Source organism: Raphanus sativus, unplaced genomic scaffold (assembly GCF_000801105.2).
Source record: "Raphanus sativus cultivar WK10039 unplaced genomic scaffold, ASM80110v3 Scaffold0330, whole genome shotgun sequence".
Lineage (NCBI taxonomy): Eukaryota > Viridiplantae > Streptophyta > Magnoliopsida > Brassicales > Brassicaceae > Raphanus > Raphanus sativus.
The window spans coordinates 14,613-34,901 of record NW_026615650.1 but is presented as its reverse complement, the minus strand read 5'-3'; the positions used below and the strand labels follow the sequence as shown (position 1 = coordinate 34,901).

General features: G+C 33.5%; 3 protein-coding genes and 1 pseudogene across 3 annotated transcripts; 2 read left to right on the top strand and 2 right to left on the bottom strand.

Moving 5' to 3' along the window:
* Window positions 1-1,848: 1,848 nt before the first annotated feature.
* LOC108826547 (uncharacterized) lies at window positions 1,849-2,785 on the top strand. Its single transcript, XM_056996731.1, has 3 exons — window positions 1,849-2,184; window positions 2,341-2,478; window positions 2,552-2,785. The coding sequence occupies exons 1-3, from the start codon at window positions 2,002-2,004 to the stop codon at window positions 2,621-2,623; spliced, it is 393 nt and encodes a 130-aa protein (XP_056852711.1). The 5' UTR covers window positions 1,849-2,001; the 3' UTR covers window positions 2,624-2,785.
* A 1,158-nt stretch (window positions 2,786-3,943) lies between these two features.
* LOC130494615 (phytochrome D-like) lies at window positions 3,944-7,357 on the bottom strand (annotated as a pseudogene).
* A 233-nt stretch (window positions 7,358-7,590) lies between these two features.
* LOC130501920 (uncharacterized) lies at window positions 7,591-8,965 on the bottom strand. The gene has a single exon (XM_056996729.1). It carries the CDS (start codon window positions 8,807-8,809, stop codon window positions 7,685-7,687), a length of 1,125 nt encoding a protein of 374 aa, XP_056852709.1. The 5' UTR covers window positions 8,810-8,965; the 3' UTR covers window positions 7,591-7,684.
* An 8,992-nt stretch (window positions 8,966-17,957) lies between these two features.
* Window positions 17,958-19,291, top strand: LOC130501921 (uncharacterized). Its single transcript, XM_056996730.1, has one exon. It carries the CDS (start codon window positions 18,020-18,022, stop codon window positions 19,139-19,141), a length of 1,122 nt encoding a protein of 373 aa, XP_056852710.1. The 5' UTR covers window positions 17,958-18,019; the 3' UTR covers window positions 19,142-19,291.
* Window positions 19,292-20,289: the final 998 nt, after the last annotated feature.

Genomic DNA, 20,289 nt, shown 5'->3' with positions numbered 1-20,289 from the left:
ATAAAAATATATCTGCGCTTTAAAAGCGCGGATCAAAATCTAGTAATATATTAAAACTTGATACCAAATACTTATATTAAAATTAAAGGTCCAATAAATTACGGTTATAGCTATAGATCCATCCAATAGTAAAATTATAAATAAAAATAATTAAACCATGGTAAAAGATATAGGTAGTAAAACAGAGAAGACCCCTAAGCTTCAATTGAAATCTTAATATGTATTGTTCCAAAGAATCTTGGTGAAAGAAACATAAAATCAAGAAACAGGCCACAAAAGGTGTTGTTGTATAATGTTTAAGGGTATCTCTAACCGTATTCTATTTTTAACTCCAAACTTTATTTTGGAGTAAAATCTTCTCCAACTCTATTCTATATTCAACTCCAAAATGAAGTAACAGATAGAGTTACTTCATTTATGAAGTAATCTTGCTCATTACGCCATTTTAGAGTTGAAGTTTTTTTATTTATGAAATCTTCCTTTTAATCTTAATTTTCTTTTATTATATACTTAATTAATATTTAAAATGATATAATAACATGAAAATAAATATAATACTCCGCACAATATTATTTAATAGTTTACATAAAATATGCATAAACTAATGAAAATCAAAACTATGGTTCTTTTAATCTTAAGATTTTTTATTTTATACCTAAATAATATTGAAAATGATATAATAACATGAAAAGAAATATACTACTCCACAAAAGATCATTTAATAGTTTACATAAAATAATAAAAATCAAATCTGAGCATAAATGATATAAAATAAATATAATATAATATAATATAATATAAATAAGTAATTTGATAATTCGGTAAATTATTTTCGAAACTACCAAGATCAATAAAGTATTGTTCAAACGAAATGGATGAGTTTTTTTTAATATTTTGGTTCAAAATTTTGATTGATAACATTTGTACTTGTTAAACTTGATATGCCCAAACATTATGATCCAATATGTAATTCGAATTACAAAACAAAACTTTGTTTTCTTCTTTATGTTCTTTTAATGCATAATTTTATTTTTAAATTAGGAAAATTGCATATGAAAAAAATTGCAGCAAATAAAGTTGGAACATAATCTCTAGTTGTTTTTTTTAATACTAAATATTTAATTTAAATAAAATTTATTTTATGGGAATTTTGTAAAAATAAAATATTTGGGTCAATTGTTAAATTTTTATAAGTTGAAGGTAATACTAACAATTATTAATTAAATAAAAAAGTCATTTGTGAATTTATTTTTGGAGTAAAAAATGGAGTAATACACTGAGTAAAACTCAACTCCATTTTGAAGTTACATTATTTTGGTTTAAAAAATGAAGTAATACATTGAAGATACTCTAACACGTTTGCTTTACATACAAGAGGTTTCAAATTCGAAACTGGGTAGAGCATCAATAATTTTTATTCTCCTATTTATCTTGGTCCTATCTTCATAAGAAAACCTAGATTGAACTCATTTCTTCTCTTCATTATATATAAAAGAACATATGATTTGTAATTTTGTATTTGTCACCCACCATAAAAGAAATGATACACTCATACACAAGCTATCTGTGGTTTAATTGGAAAATATAAAGTAGCAAAACTTAAAGAAAAATGTTTGATTGGGTGGGTATAATTATACAGTTTTTTACAACTTACTTTTACTTCAGTTCTTAAAATTTAAGAAATTGTTTTCATTTTTCTCAAAAATATTGTATTCAAATTCTTATGTAAATATGACTACATAAATTTATTTTGTGGATCCCAAACAGTTTGGACCTAGTTCTTCTTTATAACAGGTATGAGTATTTTTGAACTTGGTTTGTTGGGTTCTATAAAATTATAACAGGCCGTAATAAAAGGATCCAAGAGAGACCCAGATCTTGAAGAGGAAGAGAGAGAAGACTTAGATGCCTTCACAAAGACGTGAATAACAAGAGATAATCACTTTTCCAGTTTCCTCAAAACCTAATTTTCCTCAAAACCATACCTTCGAATCGTAAAAGATGGACTCCGTGTTTAGATCGGCTAGGGAGAAGCTTGAGAAAGAGCACATAGAGAGGAAGGGAAGTGGGAAGCTGAAGCTACAACAAGAGAAGAAAGCCAATGTTGCTGCAGAAAGGCAACGCCAAGCCATTGAAGCTTCTCAGAGAGCAAGAAGGCTTAAAGCCATTGAAGCTAAGATGCAGGTACATAATTATTCTTTGGATGATTTCTTCCTTGTTAATGTATACGACAAATTCAATGTTATGAGTGGATCAAAATATATTTATTTAGAAAACCCTAATTTACGAGGAGTTAATTTTTTCTTTTCATTAATTTCATGAATCTTATTACATGGTTAGGTTGAGGATAAAGAAGATGTTAAAGATAGAGGTGGAGACTATAGTATGCAAGTCTTGCCTCCATGGATGGATAGACAAGGAATAAAGATGGAACATGAAGCAAATGTTGATGATGGTGGCTCAGATGAGGATTCCAAGGTAAGCGTTTTCTTTCATTTTTTAGCTTCGGAATGAGTACCGCAAAGGTTACTTTGCTGCTCTACTGAATCAGCAAGGGGTAGCTGAAGAGGATGATGATATTGTGTGGGACAAAGAAGAGGATCCTAGTGCAGGTCTGTTTTGAGTTTACTCTTTACTTGTGTTCCAGTTCACCTAACAAGTTGATCATCATATGAAACAATAACAACAATATACTAGTTAGTACTACGCTACAAGGAAACTTGTTTGGCTGTTTTTCAAGTAGAAACCTGAAATAGACGTTTGCATTTTCTCCGAATACAGAAAAAGGGACCTAACTACTTGTGATGCATAGCTTCACTCGAACACACTACTTGTTAAGACAGCTTATAGTTTAACTATAGTCCATATTATTTGGTGGGGAGGGGGGGGGGGGGGGGAAGTGATAAAGAAAGAGGTTAGGTCTCATTATATATCAGGATTATGTGATGCTCATGTATCTTAATTTGTAGCAAATAGAAACTAAAAAAGGTTGACTTTAAAACGTGGGAGCAGAAGAAGAAAACTGAAAGCAAATATATCAATAGTAAATTATATTTTCTAGTGTTCTTGCAAGCATCAGCACAGAACAAAGCAACATATACAAAGTGTTTCAAAAGCAAAAGAAAAAACATATATCATATTGTGATTTCAAAAGATATCCATCTTTTCTTTCTATGAGACTAATAACAACAATATACAATGTATACGACCAACCAGCTAACTATAAACTACTCTTACATTTTCCCCTTCCTCTTAAACCTACCTGCATCTGAATCACAACTTTAATATATAGCCACTCACTAAGAGCGCATCATCAGAGGAACTGGTAGTTCAATAACAATTACGCGTTCGGATTACTTTATGTAATGAACCTCTCCGTTCATTAGCTTTAGAATCTTCCTGCAAACGCTGAGCCCTAATCCTCCCGGACTTGTCCATCTGCTACTGTGGAACATGTCTTGCACTTTCTCAGGCGGCACACCTTCCCCTGCACATGACTGATAGACTTCTACTATCTGGAGGCTGACGTGGCAGGGTGAGTTCATGATGTGGCTGAGGCAAAGGTTAAGCAAAGCTTTGAATTGTATCAGAGGGTATGCTGTTACAGAGTTGTGAAGCAACTCATGTGAAGGCTATGATATAAGAAGAGATAGAGTACGAGTCGAGACTTTATGCTGATATGTTGTAGAAAGAGTGAGACGCCATGAGTCTTCCTTCCTCACGATCACCATGAGATCGTGTTGAGTCTTCGGGTTGAGATCGCCATGTGACAGGATAAAGTCACAAGGATATTCCATCGTTACCTCAATTTAGTTTTTCTATTTTTATGGTTTTATATTTCCTTTTCCTAATTAGGTTTATGTTTTCTTCTTCTATATAATGTAGCCTCCAGGCAAAGTCTTATACACAATATCAATAATAAACGTTTTCTTAAAAACCTTACTTCATTCTCAAGCAACTAAGTTCTCTCAAGAACTTGCATTCGAATTCAGTCTTTCGAGTTGATCCTTCTTATCTTTGTGATCATCTCCTACGTCTGTCTTTACCCGTTCTTTGAATCTACAGTAAGATTTCTAGTTTGGGATCTATCCATCCAGGTTTCCCGTCTCATGCCATGAGATCCTAACCTGAGATTCACTTTATTAGCTCTAGTTCATCTTGTAATTCTCTGTTCTATCTTGTAATCTGTGTTGATTAATCAATAAGAAGAGTTCATAGAGTTCCACATATCAAGACTCTATCAATGACATCCTGTTCATAAAACACAACAAAAATTGAAGGCTTTACAGTTTGTATGGTGGCAAAATAGTTCTAGTTATCATTCACAAGTTTCTCAATGGGGATAGTAAATTTATCTGCAGCTGACATTCTATGGTTCTTTATCATTGATCTCAGCTTAAGTCCACCGGCTAAAATGGAACTGAAAAGACAGCTGGAAATATGATGAATTGTTACGTGAACTCCATGCGTATAGCCGAGAACCCATCAGCCATTTGTTTCAGAACCTGGTGTAGATGGAGCTCCACGGAGCCTTTAGTGGATGTATCAGCTGAAGTTCCTCTCTCTTACTACCAGCATGGCTTGGCTTACCACTGCGATTATGACGCTGCCAATTAAGAACTCTGTTCTCTCTAACTTAAATGAGCTGATGAATAAAAGAGAGCGAATAAAACTTTAAAGATACGTTTGTAAAAATGTGCAACTGTGAAACACTACTTGTTTCAAGATACGTTTGGCGTCCATTTTTCTACAATATTCGAGATCTGTTTCTCTTATGAAACACTACTTGTTTCAAGATCCAAGGCCTCCAGCAATGAACTTGTGACACGCAAACCGCTCAATGGATTCTTTATAGCTTGGAGAATGTAAGACTACTCTTTCCCCTTCGAGAAGCACTCACTCTTCTGCTTTCGCTGGATCTCCAGAGCTTGTTGCAACTCGAGACTCGGTATCTGCAAGAAACAGAAAGCCCCAGTGACATGACCGACCATCAGGGCTGACACGTTTATTCAAAGTCAGGAGAGCCTGAATGGATTTGCCTCTTCGGTCCAAGAACGGGAAAGGGAATTTATCCGTGTCTTGACCACCAATTGCATTATGCAAAATGATCATGAACTTAGTCAACGCATCAGGACCCTTTAGTTTGCAAAAACACCCAAACACTTCCCTAGCAAGCAGTTTACCAAAGATTGGAGGGATCAAAGGGTTTGGGCTATGGATGATGGCGTTGTAGTCGCCTTGTATGTTGATGAACTTGTCGATAATAATTTTGTGACCATTCACGTCTTCTCCCACAAAGGAGGCTCCAGCTATGTTGTTTAAGTAGTCCTTGGTCAAGCATGCGTTGTATATATCAAATCCCGAACCAGAGGCTTTCCCATAGCTTCATCAACGGAAAGACCAGTCAGCTCTGCTATCTTACCGTTCCACACATTGATGCAGCCGTCGATATCCACAACATATAGCTAGGGACCGTTGCAGCTCAATGTGCCTAACCATTTCTCTTGCAACTGCACATATCTGTCAACTAAACTAGCAGTGCTTAAACCCTACAGTCCAATCATACATAATGGTTAGTAAGCAACCACTCAACAATGTCATATTTATCTGATCCTCGGTCGGAGCCACACCCAACGGATAATACTTCCCTCGGTAAAGAAACGCCACACCATTACATTTCACTAAATCCATGATACGCGTGACAATGGAGTCTCGCAGAAGCATATCACAAAACAAAGTGCATTCTCAGAACCCTTTTCTCATACACTAACTTCAACTGCAACGAGCCGATGTATGGTGCTAAACAACTAAACCCCAAAGCCTCATACGCCACCGCTGCGTTTTTGGTCACCCTCTCCGACGCTACCAATATGAACATTGAACAATCAGTATGAACAATCAATATCATCTTTAAGTTTATATGTTATGTAGCTTCCTTCATTATTATTTTTATAAAAATGAATTGGATTAAAAACTTAGATTATGAGTCATCATTTACTTTTATTTATTGTTTGTTAACTTTTTATCAGTGTTTTCAAACCCGTCCGGATCCGCGGTTGAACCAGTAAACCCGATGATCCGAGATGAATCCGGTTTGGATTTTGTAAAAAACTCAGGCTGAAACAAAATCACAACTTTGGCATGAGGCGCATACCTCAATTTCTTAAAGAGTCGATCAATCTAGATCAGCCTTTATTTTTTAAGTACCGGTTATTCCAGGTAGATGGTGTTTTTCGGAAGGATCATGAAAAGATAAGGAATTATTTTTAGGACAAGAGTAGTATAGCACAATGGAAGGTTTTGATGGATTAATGGGAGTGAATAATACAAGAGCGAGCCAGTCACCCCTACATTTGGAAATCGAAGATTTTATTTGGAAAATAGAATGTATGCGGCGGAATTTACGACAGTATAGTGTTGCTTTTGCAACGGATTGTTCTCAGTTGGTGAAGATGATTTCGAAAACAGAAGAATGACATGTCTTTACAAGTTTCTAGAAGACATTAAAAGTTGAAGAAAAATCTCATATCCTCAGAAGTTATTTTTGTAAGATGGACACATAATACAAAGGCGAATAGTATAGCTAGCATTGCAAAAAATCAATCAGCTTTTTTTTTATTCACATATGCAGTCTTTTCAACCTGGTTCTCAGAATATATATGAGTCTATTAAGCGGCTGACAAAAAAAAAGTATTAATTACTAAATTGACACACGCTTTGGTAGGAGACATAAAATCCAAAATTTGGTTTATATTAATTTTGATTCTGGTTTAAATAAATTTTAAAATTTGGTTTAAATCATTTTGATTCCAGTTTAAATAATTTTGATTCCAGTTTAAATCAACTTTAGAATTTACGGGCTTCCATCAGACGAATTCGAGGATATGACTGAAAAGCTCATCTTACATTTAAAATTGCTAGAGATTATACGTAGGGATCTACCATATATCACAAATAAACTGTAAGAACAAGTGGATGAACCATTTGGTTGATTTTGGTACTAAGATTAGAACATATACTAAAGGTTATAATTTACAAATACAAAAGAATCCATCCAAACTATAATTTACATCCAGTTCAAATAATAAAGAACGAAGTCATGCATTAAATCTTGGCTGCAACTTCAGTCGGAGTACATCCAGTTCAAATAATAAACAACGAAGTCATGCATTAAATCTTGGCTGCAACTTCAGTCGGAGTGGCGGTATACTATCATTTAAGCCATCAAAAGTACTTCCAACAGCTAGACATTCAGTGTTCTGTAACTGTAAGTAAAGAGTACATACCACAATCTTCTGCTGAGACTCCATTGGTTACACATACCTGCTGAGACTCCATTCATTACACAGCTCGACATCTAAGTTATACATTACACAAACCTGCTCGCTTATAAGAATCAAGCTTAGAATTTGTAAGGCTAAGATATTTTCTTGAACCATAAACCACAATCTGAATTTTCGGAAAATCAGGATGCCATTTGGAGAAGGATCCAGAGAGCAAACGCAGCAACAGAAATGCAGCAAACGGATCCAGAGAGCAAATGCAAATATATATAGTTAATTCAACATAGTTAATTCAACAATAGAAAAAAAAAAGAGAATATAATCACTTCAAATAGAATGAAGTTAACAACAATTTAAAAGGGCTTAACAGGAAAAAAAACATGACATTAGAGTATCAATTACTAGTGCTCTATATTTTGAGGTGGAATGTAGTAAGGGGCCATGTGTGTAGAATTTCTAGTAGAGACGGTGCCTGTAGCCAGATTGACAGATCCGAGTTCATCAACATCAATGATCTCGACTCTGTTGGGGTACATGCCAGGAAAGGAGCTAGCAGGGACACAAAAAGGTTCAGCCCTGGAGAGGAAAATGACGAGATCTCCAATGTCCTCAGTGTAAAAAGCGTTTCCTTCTTCGTCAAGCTTGAACACCAACAAAGCTTCTGTTTTCATTTTGGGCATATCAAGAAAGCTCCTGGTGGTCTTCCTGTACCACTTTATCAAGAAAGTTTCACATGTTGTTTGTGACTCCACCAAGTGTTCGGTCGTGGAACAAGAATGCAATGTCTCGAGTTTGGACATAGGCAGCTCAGCAAGGTTGTGGAATCGCAGCATCTGGATTTTAGGATGCTCCTTGTGTTCTCCGAGATCCCATGATCCGATGAGATGACCTCCTGATCCGGGTATGTGGAACATGCCATCTCTGTTGGAGAACATGACACGGGAGGAGAAGAAACTTGGGTTCGCTATCCTGATGTTGATCCACTCCGAGTTGCTTTGAGAAGCCGGTCTGCATAAGCTGAGTTGAGGTCCGACGAACTTGATAGCCACGACACAGTCCTCTTCCTCAGGAGATGATGAGGACATGGACATGTTGGTGACGAGTTGGGTTTGGCAATAAGGCAGAGTTACAAGAGGAGGCAGGGAAATGTGTTTCGGGTCTGTGTACGATGCAGCCGGGTTTAGATCGTCTTGAAGACGGACTCTTCCGTCATCTAGAGGAGTAGCCACCCAGCCATGGGACGACCCGATGGTTCCCAATACACCAAAACGAAAGTATTTTAGTATGCTTGTGAACTCTGTAGGCACATCCTTTTCCACATGAGTCACGGAACGCTCATTAGCATTCTTTATGTTGAGGTTTCCGATTTCGTCAGCATATCCACAAGGAGGGCTAACGGATATTATGGCACGAGGAGGGGTTTGTTGCAAGGAAGATGAGAAGCTATCTGAGCCAAGAGGGGATGACCTAACCACCCCACGTTTCCCAAGGCAGAGCTTCGAAGGCTTGTTGAGAAGCAGAGACATGAATAACTTTATCTTAGCAAAAGCAAGAGTTTCAAAATGAAAAAAAAAAACTAATTGAGAGAGTTGGTGATGTTTTACATCTTCTCCGTCCGACACTCTCCATTAATACAGAGAGAAGACTTGCCCACCAAGTCTCTCAGTTAATGAGGTCAATATATTTAAGGCATCTTATTTTCATTTTTGTTACGAAAATATTTCAGCTTAACGTCTTATTAAAAAGAGGATATGTAGTCTTAATTCAATCATCAAGCGGATCTAAATTGCAAAGGTACATCTATTTTATTAAAGCTGAAGTACAATTTCGGTGTGTTTAGATACTTGGATAAGAGTATTAAAAAAATTTGGTGTGTTTGGAAACAAAGATCGTAAGCTTTTTTAAAAAAATAATTTTGTTTGGAAACAAAGATAATAGTATTAAACAGAAAAAATAATGGGCTTAAGTTATTAAGTCCATTATAAAAGAATGTTGTCAATATATATAAGAAAAATACAATACAAAGTCCAATTTGAAATACCAACTCAAATTGTGATTTTTATATTTCATATTAAGTTTTAAAAATATAATATATGTAATTATTTATATGATGATACGTATTAAATACTATTAATTATATAATTATATGATTACTTATATGATGGTACATATAAAATACGATTAATTATATGATGAAATTATACGATATATAATAATGACTAAGGATGGGTTTTCAGACATCCATACGGATTTGGTTCTGATCGGTTTGCGTTTCGGGTTTTCGAGGTCAAAGATTTCAGTCCTATTAGGATGTTTCTAAATTTTTGAACAATTTTTTTTTAAAGGAAACTTCATGAATCCCATGTTCCTTAAACTCGTAAAAATTGGAAGAGCCGTCGAGTTTTGTTGCAAAAGATCAGAAAACCTAATGAGAAAAATACTAAATAAATGACAAATTTACCCCTAATTTAACTTATTGCTAAAAACCTGCTAAAATACCTTCACACTTGATCGAAGTCCGGTTGCTAGGTGCACAAAATGTCACTTAACCTCTACACCAAATGAACTTGCTGGATTCCAAACAAATACACCATGTATAACTAAAAATAAATCGTCAATTAATCTCCGCAAGATCTTCGATTTTTTCATTCGGCGCTAGGCCCAGCCCGAACGTACGAGGAATGCCTAACGAGTTTCTGAACAAAGATTTCACCTACGAGTAACACATGAGCAAAATTTATTTTAATGATTTGAAATTAATATATAGAATAGTTACTCTCGTCCCAATGTTCGCTAATTAATATAGAACTAGAGCTTGACCCGCACATCCGTTCGGATACTTATTTTCACTTTTCTATTAATTATGTATCAACACTCAAACAAAAATATTTGTATTTGTATACACAAATATTATTTAAATATTTAATAGTTAATATTTTAAACATTTATCATATTTTAAAATGTTTATAAGCACAATAATTAAATAGTTTACATGCTGTGAAAACTATTAATATATGCGCCATACTAAACTTTTGACAAATATTTATTCATTAATATGTTTGACTAATATTTCTTTAACACAAATAATTTTTCAAATGTAGTAATATTTCAAATATTTTGATTAGAAATGGATCACATGGCGAGATTTTAATATATCAAAAAGGAATATTCAATTGTAAGCATTAAATATTACTCTAAAAATAATTCGATGACAGTTAAATATTAATATAGATAGTTTTTATTGAAAATAATTAATAGTGACTGAAATTATTAAAAATATATTTTAGAAATATTTGAAATATATATATACATATATATATATATAAGGAAATATTTAAATAGATTAAAAATGTATTCGGTTATAAACAATCTGAATTATTCTACAAATAATTGAAATTATTCTACAAATAATTTAAAAATATTTAAATCTTAGCATAGATATATTTTATTGTTTAAAATAATTAATGGTAACCGTAATTAGGGCTGGAAAAAAAACCGGATCCGAAAAAACCAAACCGAACCCGATCCGAAAAAATAGTACCGAACCTGAACCGAAATTCATTAAATATCCTAATGAGTTCAAAATTTTGGTGTTCATTGAACCGAAACCAAACCCAACCCGAACCGAAACATTTTGGGTACCCGAATGTATCTGAAATAGATATATATACCTGAATATATTAATTATTTTTAGATTTAATGTATATTAAAAATATCCAAAATATATAAGACATTTTTTAATTTTTCCATAATACTTGAAAATATATACAAAATATTCAAAAGTAAATATATAAAATAGCTAAAGTATACTCAAAACACCAAAAAAAAATTAAACAATCTATTGATTCTCTATCCAAATGTTCAAACCAAACTAATTTATATGTTAAGTTTAGGTATTTGACATTTTTATTCAAATTTATTTATAATATATTATGTTATTTATAGATTTTGAGAAATTTAAAGTATATAATAAATTTTAAAATTTTAAAAATAATTTAAATGGGTTATCTGAACCCGAATCCCTAACCGTAATAGTTAAACATATATTTTAGGAATAGTCAAAATACATACATTTTAGGCTTTGTGAAATATTACATAATATTGTTAAAAACGTTTTTAAACTTGAATTTTCCATAAATTTTAGCTAAATCATTTTAGGAAATATGTTGAACATTTTAGGGTTGTTTAACAATTCAGTGGATTTACTTCTAAAGAAGTTGTAAATTTTAAGATGAATTTATATTTGTACTATCCTCTTTTAACAATATACAGTGAAACCTCTATAAATTGATAATGTTGGGACTATACAAAAACTACAACTTTTATTAATTTATAGAAATATCAATTTATCAATATATATTAATTCAACCAAAAACTCAATTTGAGACTATAAAATTATATTATTTTATTGAGATTTTTAGTGTATATTAATTTATAAATTATTAATTTAAAGAGGTTATACAGTAGATAGTAGATGTTTATCAAGAATATAGGAAATTGTTTGATAGGTGATAATTCATTTCCAAATCTTCGAATGAAATGAGTCAATTATGTATAGATTTTGTTATTAAATTTTCAAAATAAATGTTGATTGATCCACAAGTTAAGGGGCTAAAAAATATTGTGGTAGCTAATTCTATGGTATTTAATATTTATAACAGGTAATATAATTATTGTTGTTGAAAGTATTTTGGTTTCCAAATCTTTTGGTTAAATGATACGTATTTGAAGTAAAAAATGATAAGGATCTAAAATGCTATTTAAATAGTAGTTGTTTATTTTGAAAGATATTTTTGTTATATTTAGAAATTTTAAATTAATTCATACTCAAGCGAAGGTATTAAAACCGAACAATAGATTTTTGTACACTGAATCATTAAATAATACTAATATTGATTGCAAGTAAGATCATGTATATTTTGAAGATTTTATAAATTGTAGTTTCAAAATTAAGTTTCAAAATTAAGCTTGATTTTATAAATTGTATGGTGACAGTCAAAATATAAAATATTGTTTGTAAAAAAAGTGACATAAAAATTGATTTTTAAAAACCCAGTAATTACTCTGTTTTTAAGTTCCAGTAGTAAGAAGTGTGAGAGCTAAATCAATGATGTAACTATAAGAAGAGGAAGTATATATAATGAAAAAATGACACAAATAACACTAGTCCAAGTTTTTATTCCCAAAAGAGCACTCAGTGTCAAAAATCACAAAAATAAGTTTCATTAAAGGTATCAATTACTTTTATGCACCATGATTAATTAAAACAAAAAAAAACCATTTTTCACCGTCGTCGTCTTCTCGTTTCCTCTCGTCTCCTCTCGCCGTTGTTTTTTTCTCTCGCCGTCATCATCGTTTCCTCTCGCCGTCGTCGTCGTCTCCTCTCGCCGTCGTCATCGTCGTCTCCTCTCGCCGTTGTCGTCTCCCCTCTCACCGTCACCACCACCATCGTCCCTCAGCTCTGTCATCACCATTGTTCTTTAGCTTCCTGATAATCTTCCTTAAATTTGCGAAAATCAATTGCGACGATCTCACTCAGCTTCGCCGTACGATCTTCCTCTGCTCTGCCCGTCAAATTTCTCTGTTTGGAAAGCAGAGGTCTTGGTTAGATGGGATCTCTCCATTGAGGCAAACTGTAATTTTGATGATTGATGGTATGAATATTTGGAGATATGATTGGGTTATTTCTAGTAGTATAGATTTCGGTAAGTCATGTGGTAGAAGGATTTCTCCAGTCATCGAGATCCCCAAGATACAGTGACCATCAGTTTCCATTCCATCAGTTTCCATCTAGAAGGTATAAGAAACTATAAATCTCTGTGTAAATTCTAATCTTGGCTTTCACAGTTTCACTGACACAGAAGAGATGTTCTGCCATCGCGTCAAAATGATGCACTGCAGTGGCGAACTAACCTCAGCTTCTCACCTGCTGGATATTCCAGAGATGGTTTGGAGCAGGATACGAGTGATGATGACAGTCACAGGTTTGGACTGTACTCAAGCACAAGTAGACGAAGTGAATCTTTGGAATCCTGTTTTCAGAAATCGCCAAGATGGGCTTCAGACTCGTCTGCTTCTGGTGGGATTGAAGAGAATGCCATACCGAGAACAAATAGCTCAAAGCCTTCATGCTTGGATGAGGTAACTTGATCTTCTTACAATCTTCAAGATGAGCTTTTCATATAGATTTCATTCTTGGCTTTTCACAATCTTTACTGATGTAATAGACTTGTATCACAGGAGAAACATTTTGATAGAGAAAGTACAGCTATCTCCCCGAGGTTAAAGTACAAAATGGTTTATTAGGCTTGTGGCATTGGTGTTTCATTATTGTGAAGAAAGAGTGGACATGAGATTATTATTACTAGCTTGTAATGTCTTCTGAAAATAAAGAAGAACAGGTATCATGTCTGGTTTCTTTAGACCACAAGAGTTCGTGGAAACTGACTTATGGTATGAGAGGGAATGGGGCTGTAGATTCTGTTAATATGGTGTATCTACGAGGAAGGAAATCAAACTGTTAATCTTTTTTTACTATAATGGCCAGTGATGTTTACTTAAAAAGGACAGAGTGTATTAAGCTCACAATTTCTACACTTTGTATAACTGAGAATGATATTCTGGAAACTCATTCTAAATATCTTACATATTATCCTAAAGATATCAACATGCATAAGAAGAACAAGACACCAAGCAAAAAAGTTTATAAATTTGTTACCATATTATTTTCTGGAAGGTTTTCCTGAAACTACACAAATCTTTCCTGAAATTTTTCTAAACACTAGAAAATTTCACAAACACAAGCAACAAGAGACTCATAAGCAAATTCAAGAGCCTACCAAATATATCAACATGCCTAAGCAGAACAAGACACCAAGTAAAAACTTTTCAAAATTTGTTACCATTCTATTTTCTTGAAGGCTTTCCTGAAACTACACAAATGGTTCCTGAAATTTTTTTAAGCACTAGATAGTTTCACAAGCACAAGCAACAAGAGACTAATAATGTCATAAGCATATTCAAGAGCCTACCAAATATATCAACATGCCTAAACAGAACATGACACCAAGGAAAAAGTTTAAAAGACCAAGTTTGACATGTGATTGATGTCTATATATATATCATCAGGTTGTAATATGGGTATGCATATGGGTAAATGATAACATTTCTTACACGCATTTTGATCCTCTTCAAAAACAGAGTTATGTAATAAAATACACTCATTTTATTTTCTGGAAACTCATCCTGAAAGTGCCAAAAGCTATCCTATATAATATATGTGTATTTAATGATACCACATTTAACACTTTTGCAAGAAAACACACTCATTTTAGTTTTCTGGAAACCCATCACTTTCTTTATAGAATAATTGAAAATGCTTCATGCTATTCTATTTTAATGTTCTCTGTTTGATATGTGTTATCTATTTTGTAGACAATGAACTCTATTTGGTGATTTGTACAGCCAATAAATTTTCGTATAGATTTTGATTATGTTTTTTTTTTGTTTTAGAAGATTAAGTTCCAATTTAGGATATCCATCTTGAACAAGGATTGTCTAACATTCCTTATACGCTTTTGATTCTCTTCGAAAACTGAAAACAGACTTATGCAAGAAAACACTCTCATTTTATTTTTCTGGAAACCCATCCTGAAAGTGCCAAAAGCTATCCTATATAAAATATGTGTGTTTTAATGATACCACATTTAACACTTTCTCGATAGAATTATTGAAAATGCTTCAAGCTATCCAATTTTAATGTTCTATGTTTGATATGTGTTCTATATTTTGTCGACAATTAACTTTATTTGGTGATTTCTATAGCCAATGAATTTTCTTATAGATTTTGATTATGTTTTTTTTTTGTTTTGGAAGATTAAGTTCCAATTTAGGATAGCCGTCCTGAGCAAGGATTGTCTAACATTCCTTACAGGCTTTTGATTCTCTTCTAAAACAGACTTATGCAAGAAAACACACTCATTTTATTTTTCTGGAAACTCATCCTGAAAGTGCCAAAAGCTATCATATATAAAATATGTGTGTTTTTAATGATACCACATTTAACACTTTCTCGATAGAATTATTGAAAATGCATCAAGCTATCCAATTCTAATGTTCTATGTTTGATATGTGTTCTATATTTTGTTGAAATTGAACTCTATTTGGTGATTTCTATAGCCAATGAATGTTCTTATAGATTTTGATTATGTTTTTTTTTTGTTTTGGAAGATTAAGTTCCAATTTAGGATAGCCGTCCTGAGCAAAGATTGTCTAACATTACTTACAGACTTTTGATTCTCTTCTATAACAGACTTATGCAAGAAAACACACTCATTTTACTTTTCTGGAAACCCATCCTGAAAGTGCCAAAAGCTATCCTATATAAAATATGTGTGTTTTTAATGATACCACATTTAACACTTTCTCGATAGAATTATTGAAAATGCTTCAAGCTATCCAATTTTAATGTTCTATGTTTGATAGGTGTTCTATATTTTGTAGACAATGAACTCTATTTGGAGATTTCTATAGCCAATGAATTTTCTTATAGATTTTGATTATATTTTTTTTTTGTTTTGGAAGATTAAGTTCCAATTTAGGATAGCCGTCCTGAATAAGGATTGTCTAACATTCCTTACAGGCTTTTGATTCTCTTCTAAAACAGACTTATGCAAGAAAACACACTCATTTTATTTTTCTAGAAACCCATCCTGAAAGTGCCAAAAGCTATCATATATAACATATGTGTATTTAATGATACCACACTTAACACTTTTGCAAGAAAACATACTCATTTTATTTTTCTGGAAACTCATCTTGAAAGTGCCAAAAGCTATCCTATATAACATATGTGTTTTTAATGATACCACATTTAACACTTTTTCGATAGAATTATTGTAAATGCTTCAAGCTATCCTATTTTAATATTCTCTGTTTGATATGTATTATATATTTTGTAAACAATGAACTATATTTGGTGATTTCTATAACTAATGAATTTTCTTATAGATTTTGATTTTTTTTGGAAGATTAAGTTCCAATTTAGGATAGCCATCCTGAACAATGATTGTCTAAGATTCTTTACACGCTTTTGATTCTCTTTTAAAAAAGACTTATGCAAAAGCACACTCATTTTAATTTTCTGGAAACCCATCCTGAAAGTGTCAAAAGCTATCATATATAACATATGTGTTTTTTTAATGATACCACATTTAACACTTTCTCGATAAGAAATCAAATCCCACGTTTTGTTGTTGTCTCTGGCACTGATACAAGCAAGCTTCAGAACTTCGGCAGTGACGTACTTGAATACTTGAGAACAACGACCATAGTCTCTGGCACGTTACCAAAACCTAGCTTACGTGAGGCTTGTCTGTGAGGTTTCTTCAGATCCAGGACGACGTGCTTTAATACTACCAAACATAAAAAATCCGTTTATGCTTAAGTAAAAATATACTGTTGTCTCCTGCTTCAATTTTCCTTTAGAAAAATGCAAAGAAGAAAGCGTCTAGTGTCACATACGGAAGGAACCACAAGGTAGCAAAGCTTTAACATTAAGTAACGGTGTAAAGCTCCCACCTTTTCGTTATACACCCAGCACCCAATACACAAGACACTTAATTATTCATAAGATTCAACTACCCAGAAGGTAAAGCTTTCAACTTTCAAACATAGATGACAATTAAAACAAGTCAAAATCACAATACAACGCAAATACAATCTCTTAAGCATCAATGAAGCAACCATTCTATATGGAAGACCAGTGACCACAACCCCACCTACCTGTTTAAAAACAAAATCAAATCAAATCCTTGCGATCAGATACAGAACATACTCACTAGGTATGAACAGAGAGAAACTTTCACACTTACAGGTTGTTCCGATAGAGAATTGGTTTCGAGATCAGCACGACAATTACGATAACGTTAGGTATCCCGTGTCCCCCAGCTCCGCCTCCGCCTGCCAACACGATGCAGCTCCGGGAGGTCCACGTCAAAGACTCGCAGCTCAGGGATCCAGTCTGCTGCGAAGATCGGGAAGCCGTAAGTCTGCGTATTCGCCATTGCTCCTCCTCTTCTTAGCCAGATTGTGTCGCGTCGAATAGATCGAGAAGAAGAATGGTTCTGATATTTTTTGTTTAATTAAATTTAAAACAAGGGTACTAATGACATTTTACCCTTTAATGAATGTTATTTTGTGATTTTCTTTCCTTGGTGTCATTTTTGTGATAAAAACTTTAAAGGTGTTATTTTGGACAATTGTCCATATATAATGGAGACGTTAGGTTGATTTCTTTTGGCATTTTTCAGTTTAAAATTAATGTCGGATAAAACATTAATTAATCAGGAAAAAATAAAAAAACATAAATATAGATTTAATTAATACATCAGAGGCATATAAATGTAAATTATTTGCAAAACTAAGGAGTAATTCATATTTGTATTTCTCTTTTAATAAGATAGATGTACCTTTGCAATTTAGATCCGCTTAAAGATTGAATTAAGACTACATATCCTCTTTTTAATAAGACGTTAAGCTGAAATATTTTCATAACAAAAATGAAAATAAGATGCCTTAAATATATTGACCTCATTAACTGAGAGACTTGGTGGGCAAGTCTTCTCTGTATTAATGGAGAGTGTCAGACGGAGAAGATGTAAAACATCACCAACTCTCTCAATTAGGTTTTTTTTTTTCATTTTGAAACTCTTGCTTTTGCTAAGATAAAGTTATTCATGTCTCTGCTTCTCAACAAGCCTTCGAAGCTCTGCCTTGGGAGACGTGTGGTGGTTAGGTCATCTCCTCTTGGCTCAGATAGCTTCTCATCTTCTTTGCAACAAACCCCTCCTCGTGCCATAATATCCGTTAGCCCTTGTGCATATGCTGACGAAATCGGAAACCTCAACATAAAGAATGCTAATGAGCGTTCCGTGACTCACGTGGAAAAGGATGTGCCTACAGAGTTCACAAGCATACTAAAATACTTTCGTTTTGGTGTATTGGGAACCATCGGGTCGTCCCATGGCTGGGTGGCTACTCCTCTAGATGACGGAAGAGTCCGTCTCCAAGACGATCTAAACCCGGCTGCATCGTACACAGATCCGAAACACATTTCCCTGCCTCCTCTTGTAACTCTGCCTTATTGCCAAACCCAACTCGCCACCAACATGTCCATGTCCTCATCATCTCCTGAGGCAGAGGACTGTGTCGTGGCTATCAAGTTCGTCGGACCTCAACTCAGCTTATGCAGACCGGCTGCTCAAAGCAACTCGGAGTGGATCAACATCAGGATAGCGAACCCAAGTTTCTTCTCTTCCCGTGTCATGTTCTCCAAGAGAGATGGCATGTTCCACATACCCGGATCAGGAGGTCATCTCATCGGATCATGGGATCTCGGAGAACACAAAGACCATCCTAAAATCCAGATGCTGCGATTCCACAACCTTGCTGAGCTGACTATGTCCAAACTCGAGATATTGCATTCTTGTTCCACGACCGAACACTTGGTGGAGTCACAAACAACATGTGAAACTTTCTTGATAAAGTGGTACAGGAAGACCACCAGGAGCTTTCTTGATATGCCCAAAATGAAAACAGAAGCTTTGTTGGTGTTCAAGCTAGACGAAGAAGGAAACGCTTTTTACACTGAGGACATTGGAGATCTCGTCATTTTCCTTTCCAGGGCTGAACCTTTTTGTGTCCCTGCTAGCTCCTTTCCTGGCATGTACCCCAACAGAGTCGAGATCATTGATGTTGATGAACTCGGATCTGTCAATCTGGCTACAGGCACCGTCTCTACTAGAAATTCTACACACATGGCCCCTTACTACATTCCACCTCAAAATATAGAGCACTAGTAATTGATACTCTGATGTCATGTTTTTTTCTATTAAGCCCTTTTAAATTGTTGTTGAGTAACTTCATTCTATTTGCATTTGCTCTCTGGACCCTTTTGTTGCTTTTGAATTATGAACAAACCATCTTTGCTATTGGCAAAGCTTCTTGTCTCGAGCTTGACCTATTTGTGCTTTATATTATTGTTGGTTGTTAGATTTAAATGTTTTTTGTTCTTCCGTTCACTAGTCTTCTTCCACAACTCTGTAGAGAGCAAAATATCCTCAAGTTTTATCTTTGTATCTTATTCAATCAAATAAGAAGAGTTTAATGTTAGCAAAAAGAATAAAACTTCAAATGTAATATACGTTGGTAAAATTGATTTTTCCTAATTATTTTTTAAGTATTGATTTCTATATTATTATTACTAGGTGTCCGTTTCATATCATTTTCCTTTTAAGTTTAAAATTATAATATTATTTAATAATTTTGTCCCGAAAATCTATACAATTTGATCTTGAAAAGTAGCTAGAAAATTTATTAATATTTCTTGATGATCTCCTTAGACCTAAGTTGTATTTACAACATAGCATTAAAAAAATATAGCCTTTATGTATGTTCGATATTTGCAAAACTTGCAGAAATGAAATTAGATATGAATTTTTTGAATATAATAGGAGAGTGCGATAAATAAATTATACTGGTGAAAGGGGGTTTTTGGTTTAATTTGTCCTTTTTACTACTATGTTAATTGTTTTGTTTGAGTTTGCATATAATTTTATAAATATTGTTTAGTTATTTTCTTACCGGTTTTGGCTGACCGATTCAAAAGAATTTTGCTTGATGGTTTTTGTAAATTTTAAATATGGATTTCTGATTTTTCTATTTAGCACATATTTGATTTATTATAAAATATGTATACACTTTTGTATCAAAATATAAGTGACACAATTAATACACAAAAGATGAAAATTGTTAGTTGGTATTTTTTTTATGTTGAATCCCATTTACCTATTATTTCGGGGTAACGTAGAATTGTTTATCTTATGTTGATTAGTTTTCCTATATTGTCTTTGAATAGGTCTAAAGTACATCATACGTAGAACGTAGTTAATTTAAGGGAAATTACTTAGAATGACTCTAATCATTCCCATAAATACTAGAATGACTC

Coding starts and splice junctions, on each gene's coding strand:
- LOC108826547 (XM_056996731.1), top strand. CDS start 2,002: ATGGACTCCGTGTTTAGATCGGCTAGGGAGAAGCTTGAGAAAGAGCAC. Junction 2,185..2,340: donor CCATTGAAGCTAAGATGCAG/GTACATAATTAT, acceptor TTACATGGTTAG/GTTGAGGATAAAGAAGATGT. Junction 2,479..2,551: donor GCTCAGATGAGGATTCCAAG/GTAAGCGTTTTC, acceptor CTACTGAATCAG/CAAGGGGTAGCTGAAGAGGA.
- LOC130501920 (XM_056996729.1), bottom strand. CDS start 8,809: ATGTCTCTGCTTCTCAACAAGCCTTCGAAGCTCTGCCTTGGGAAACGT.
- LOC130501921 (XM_056996730.1), top strand. CDS start 18,020: ATGTCTCTGCTTCTCAACAAGCCTTCGAAGCTCTGCCTTGGGAGACGT.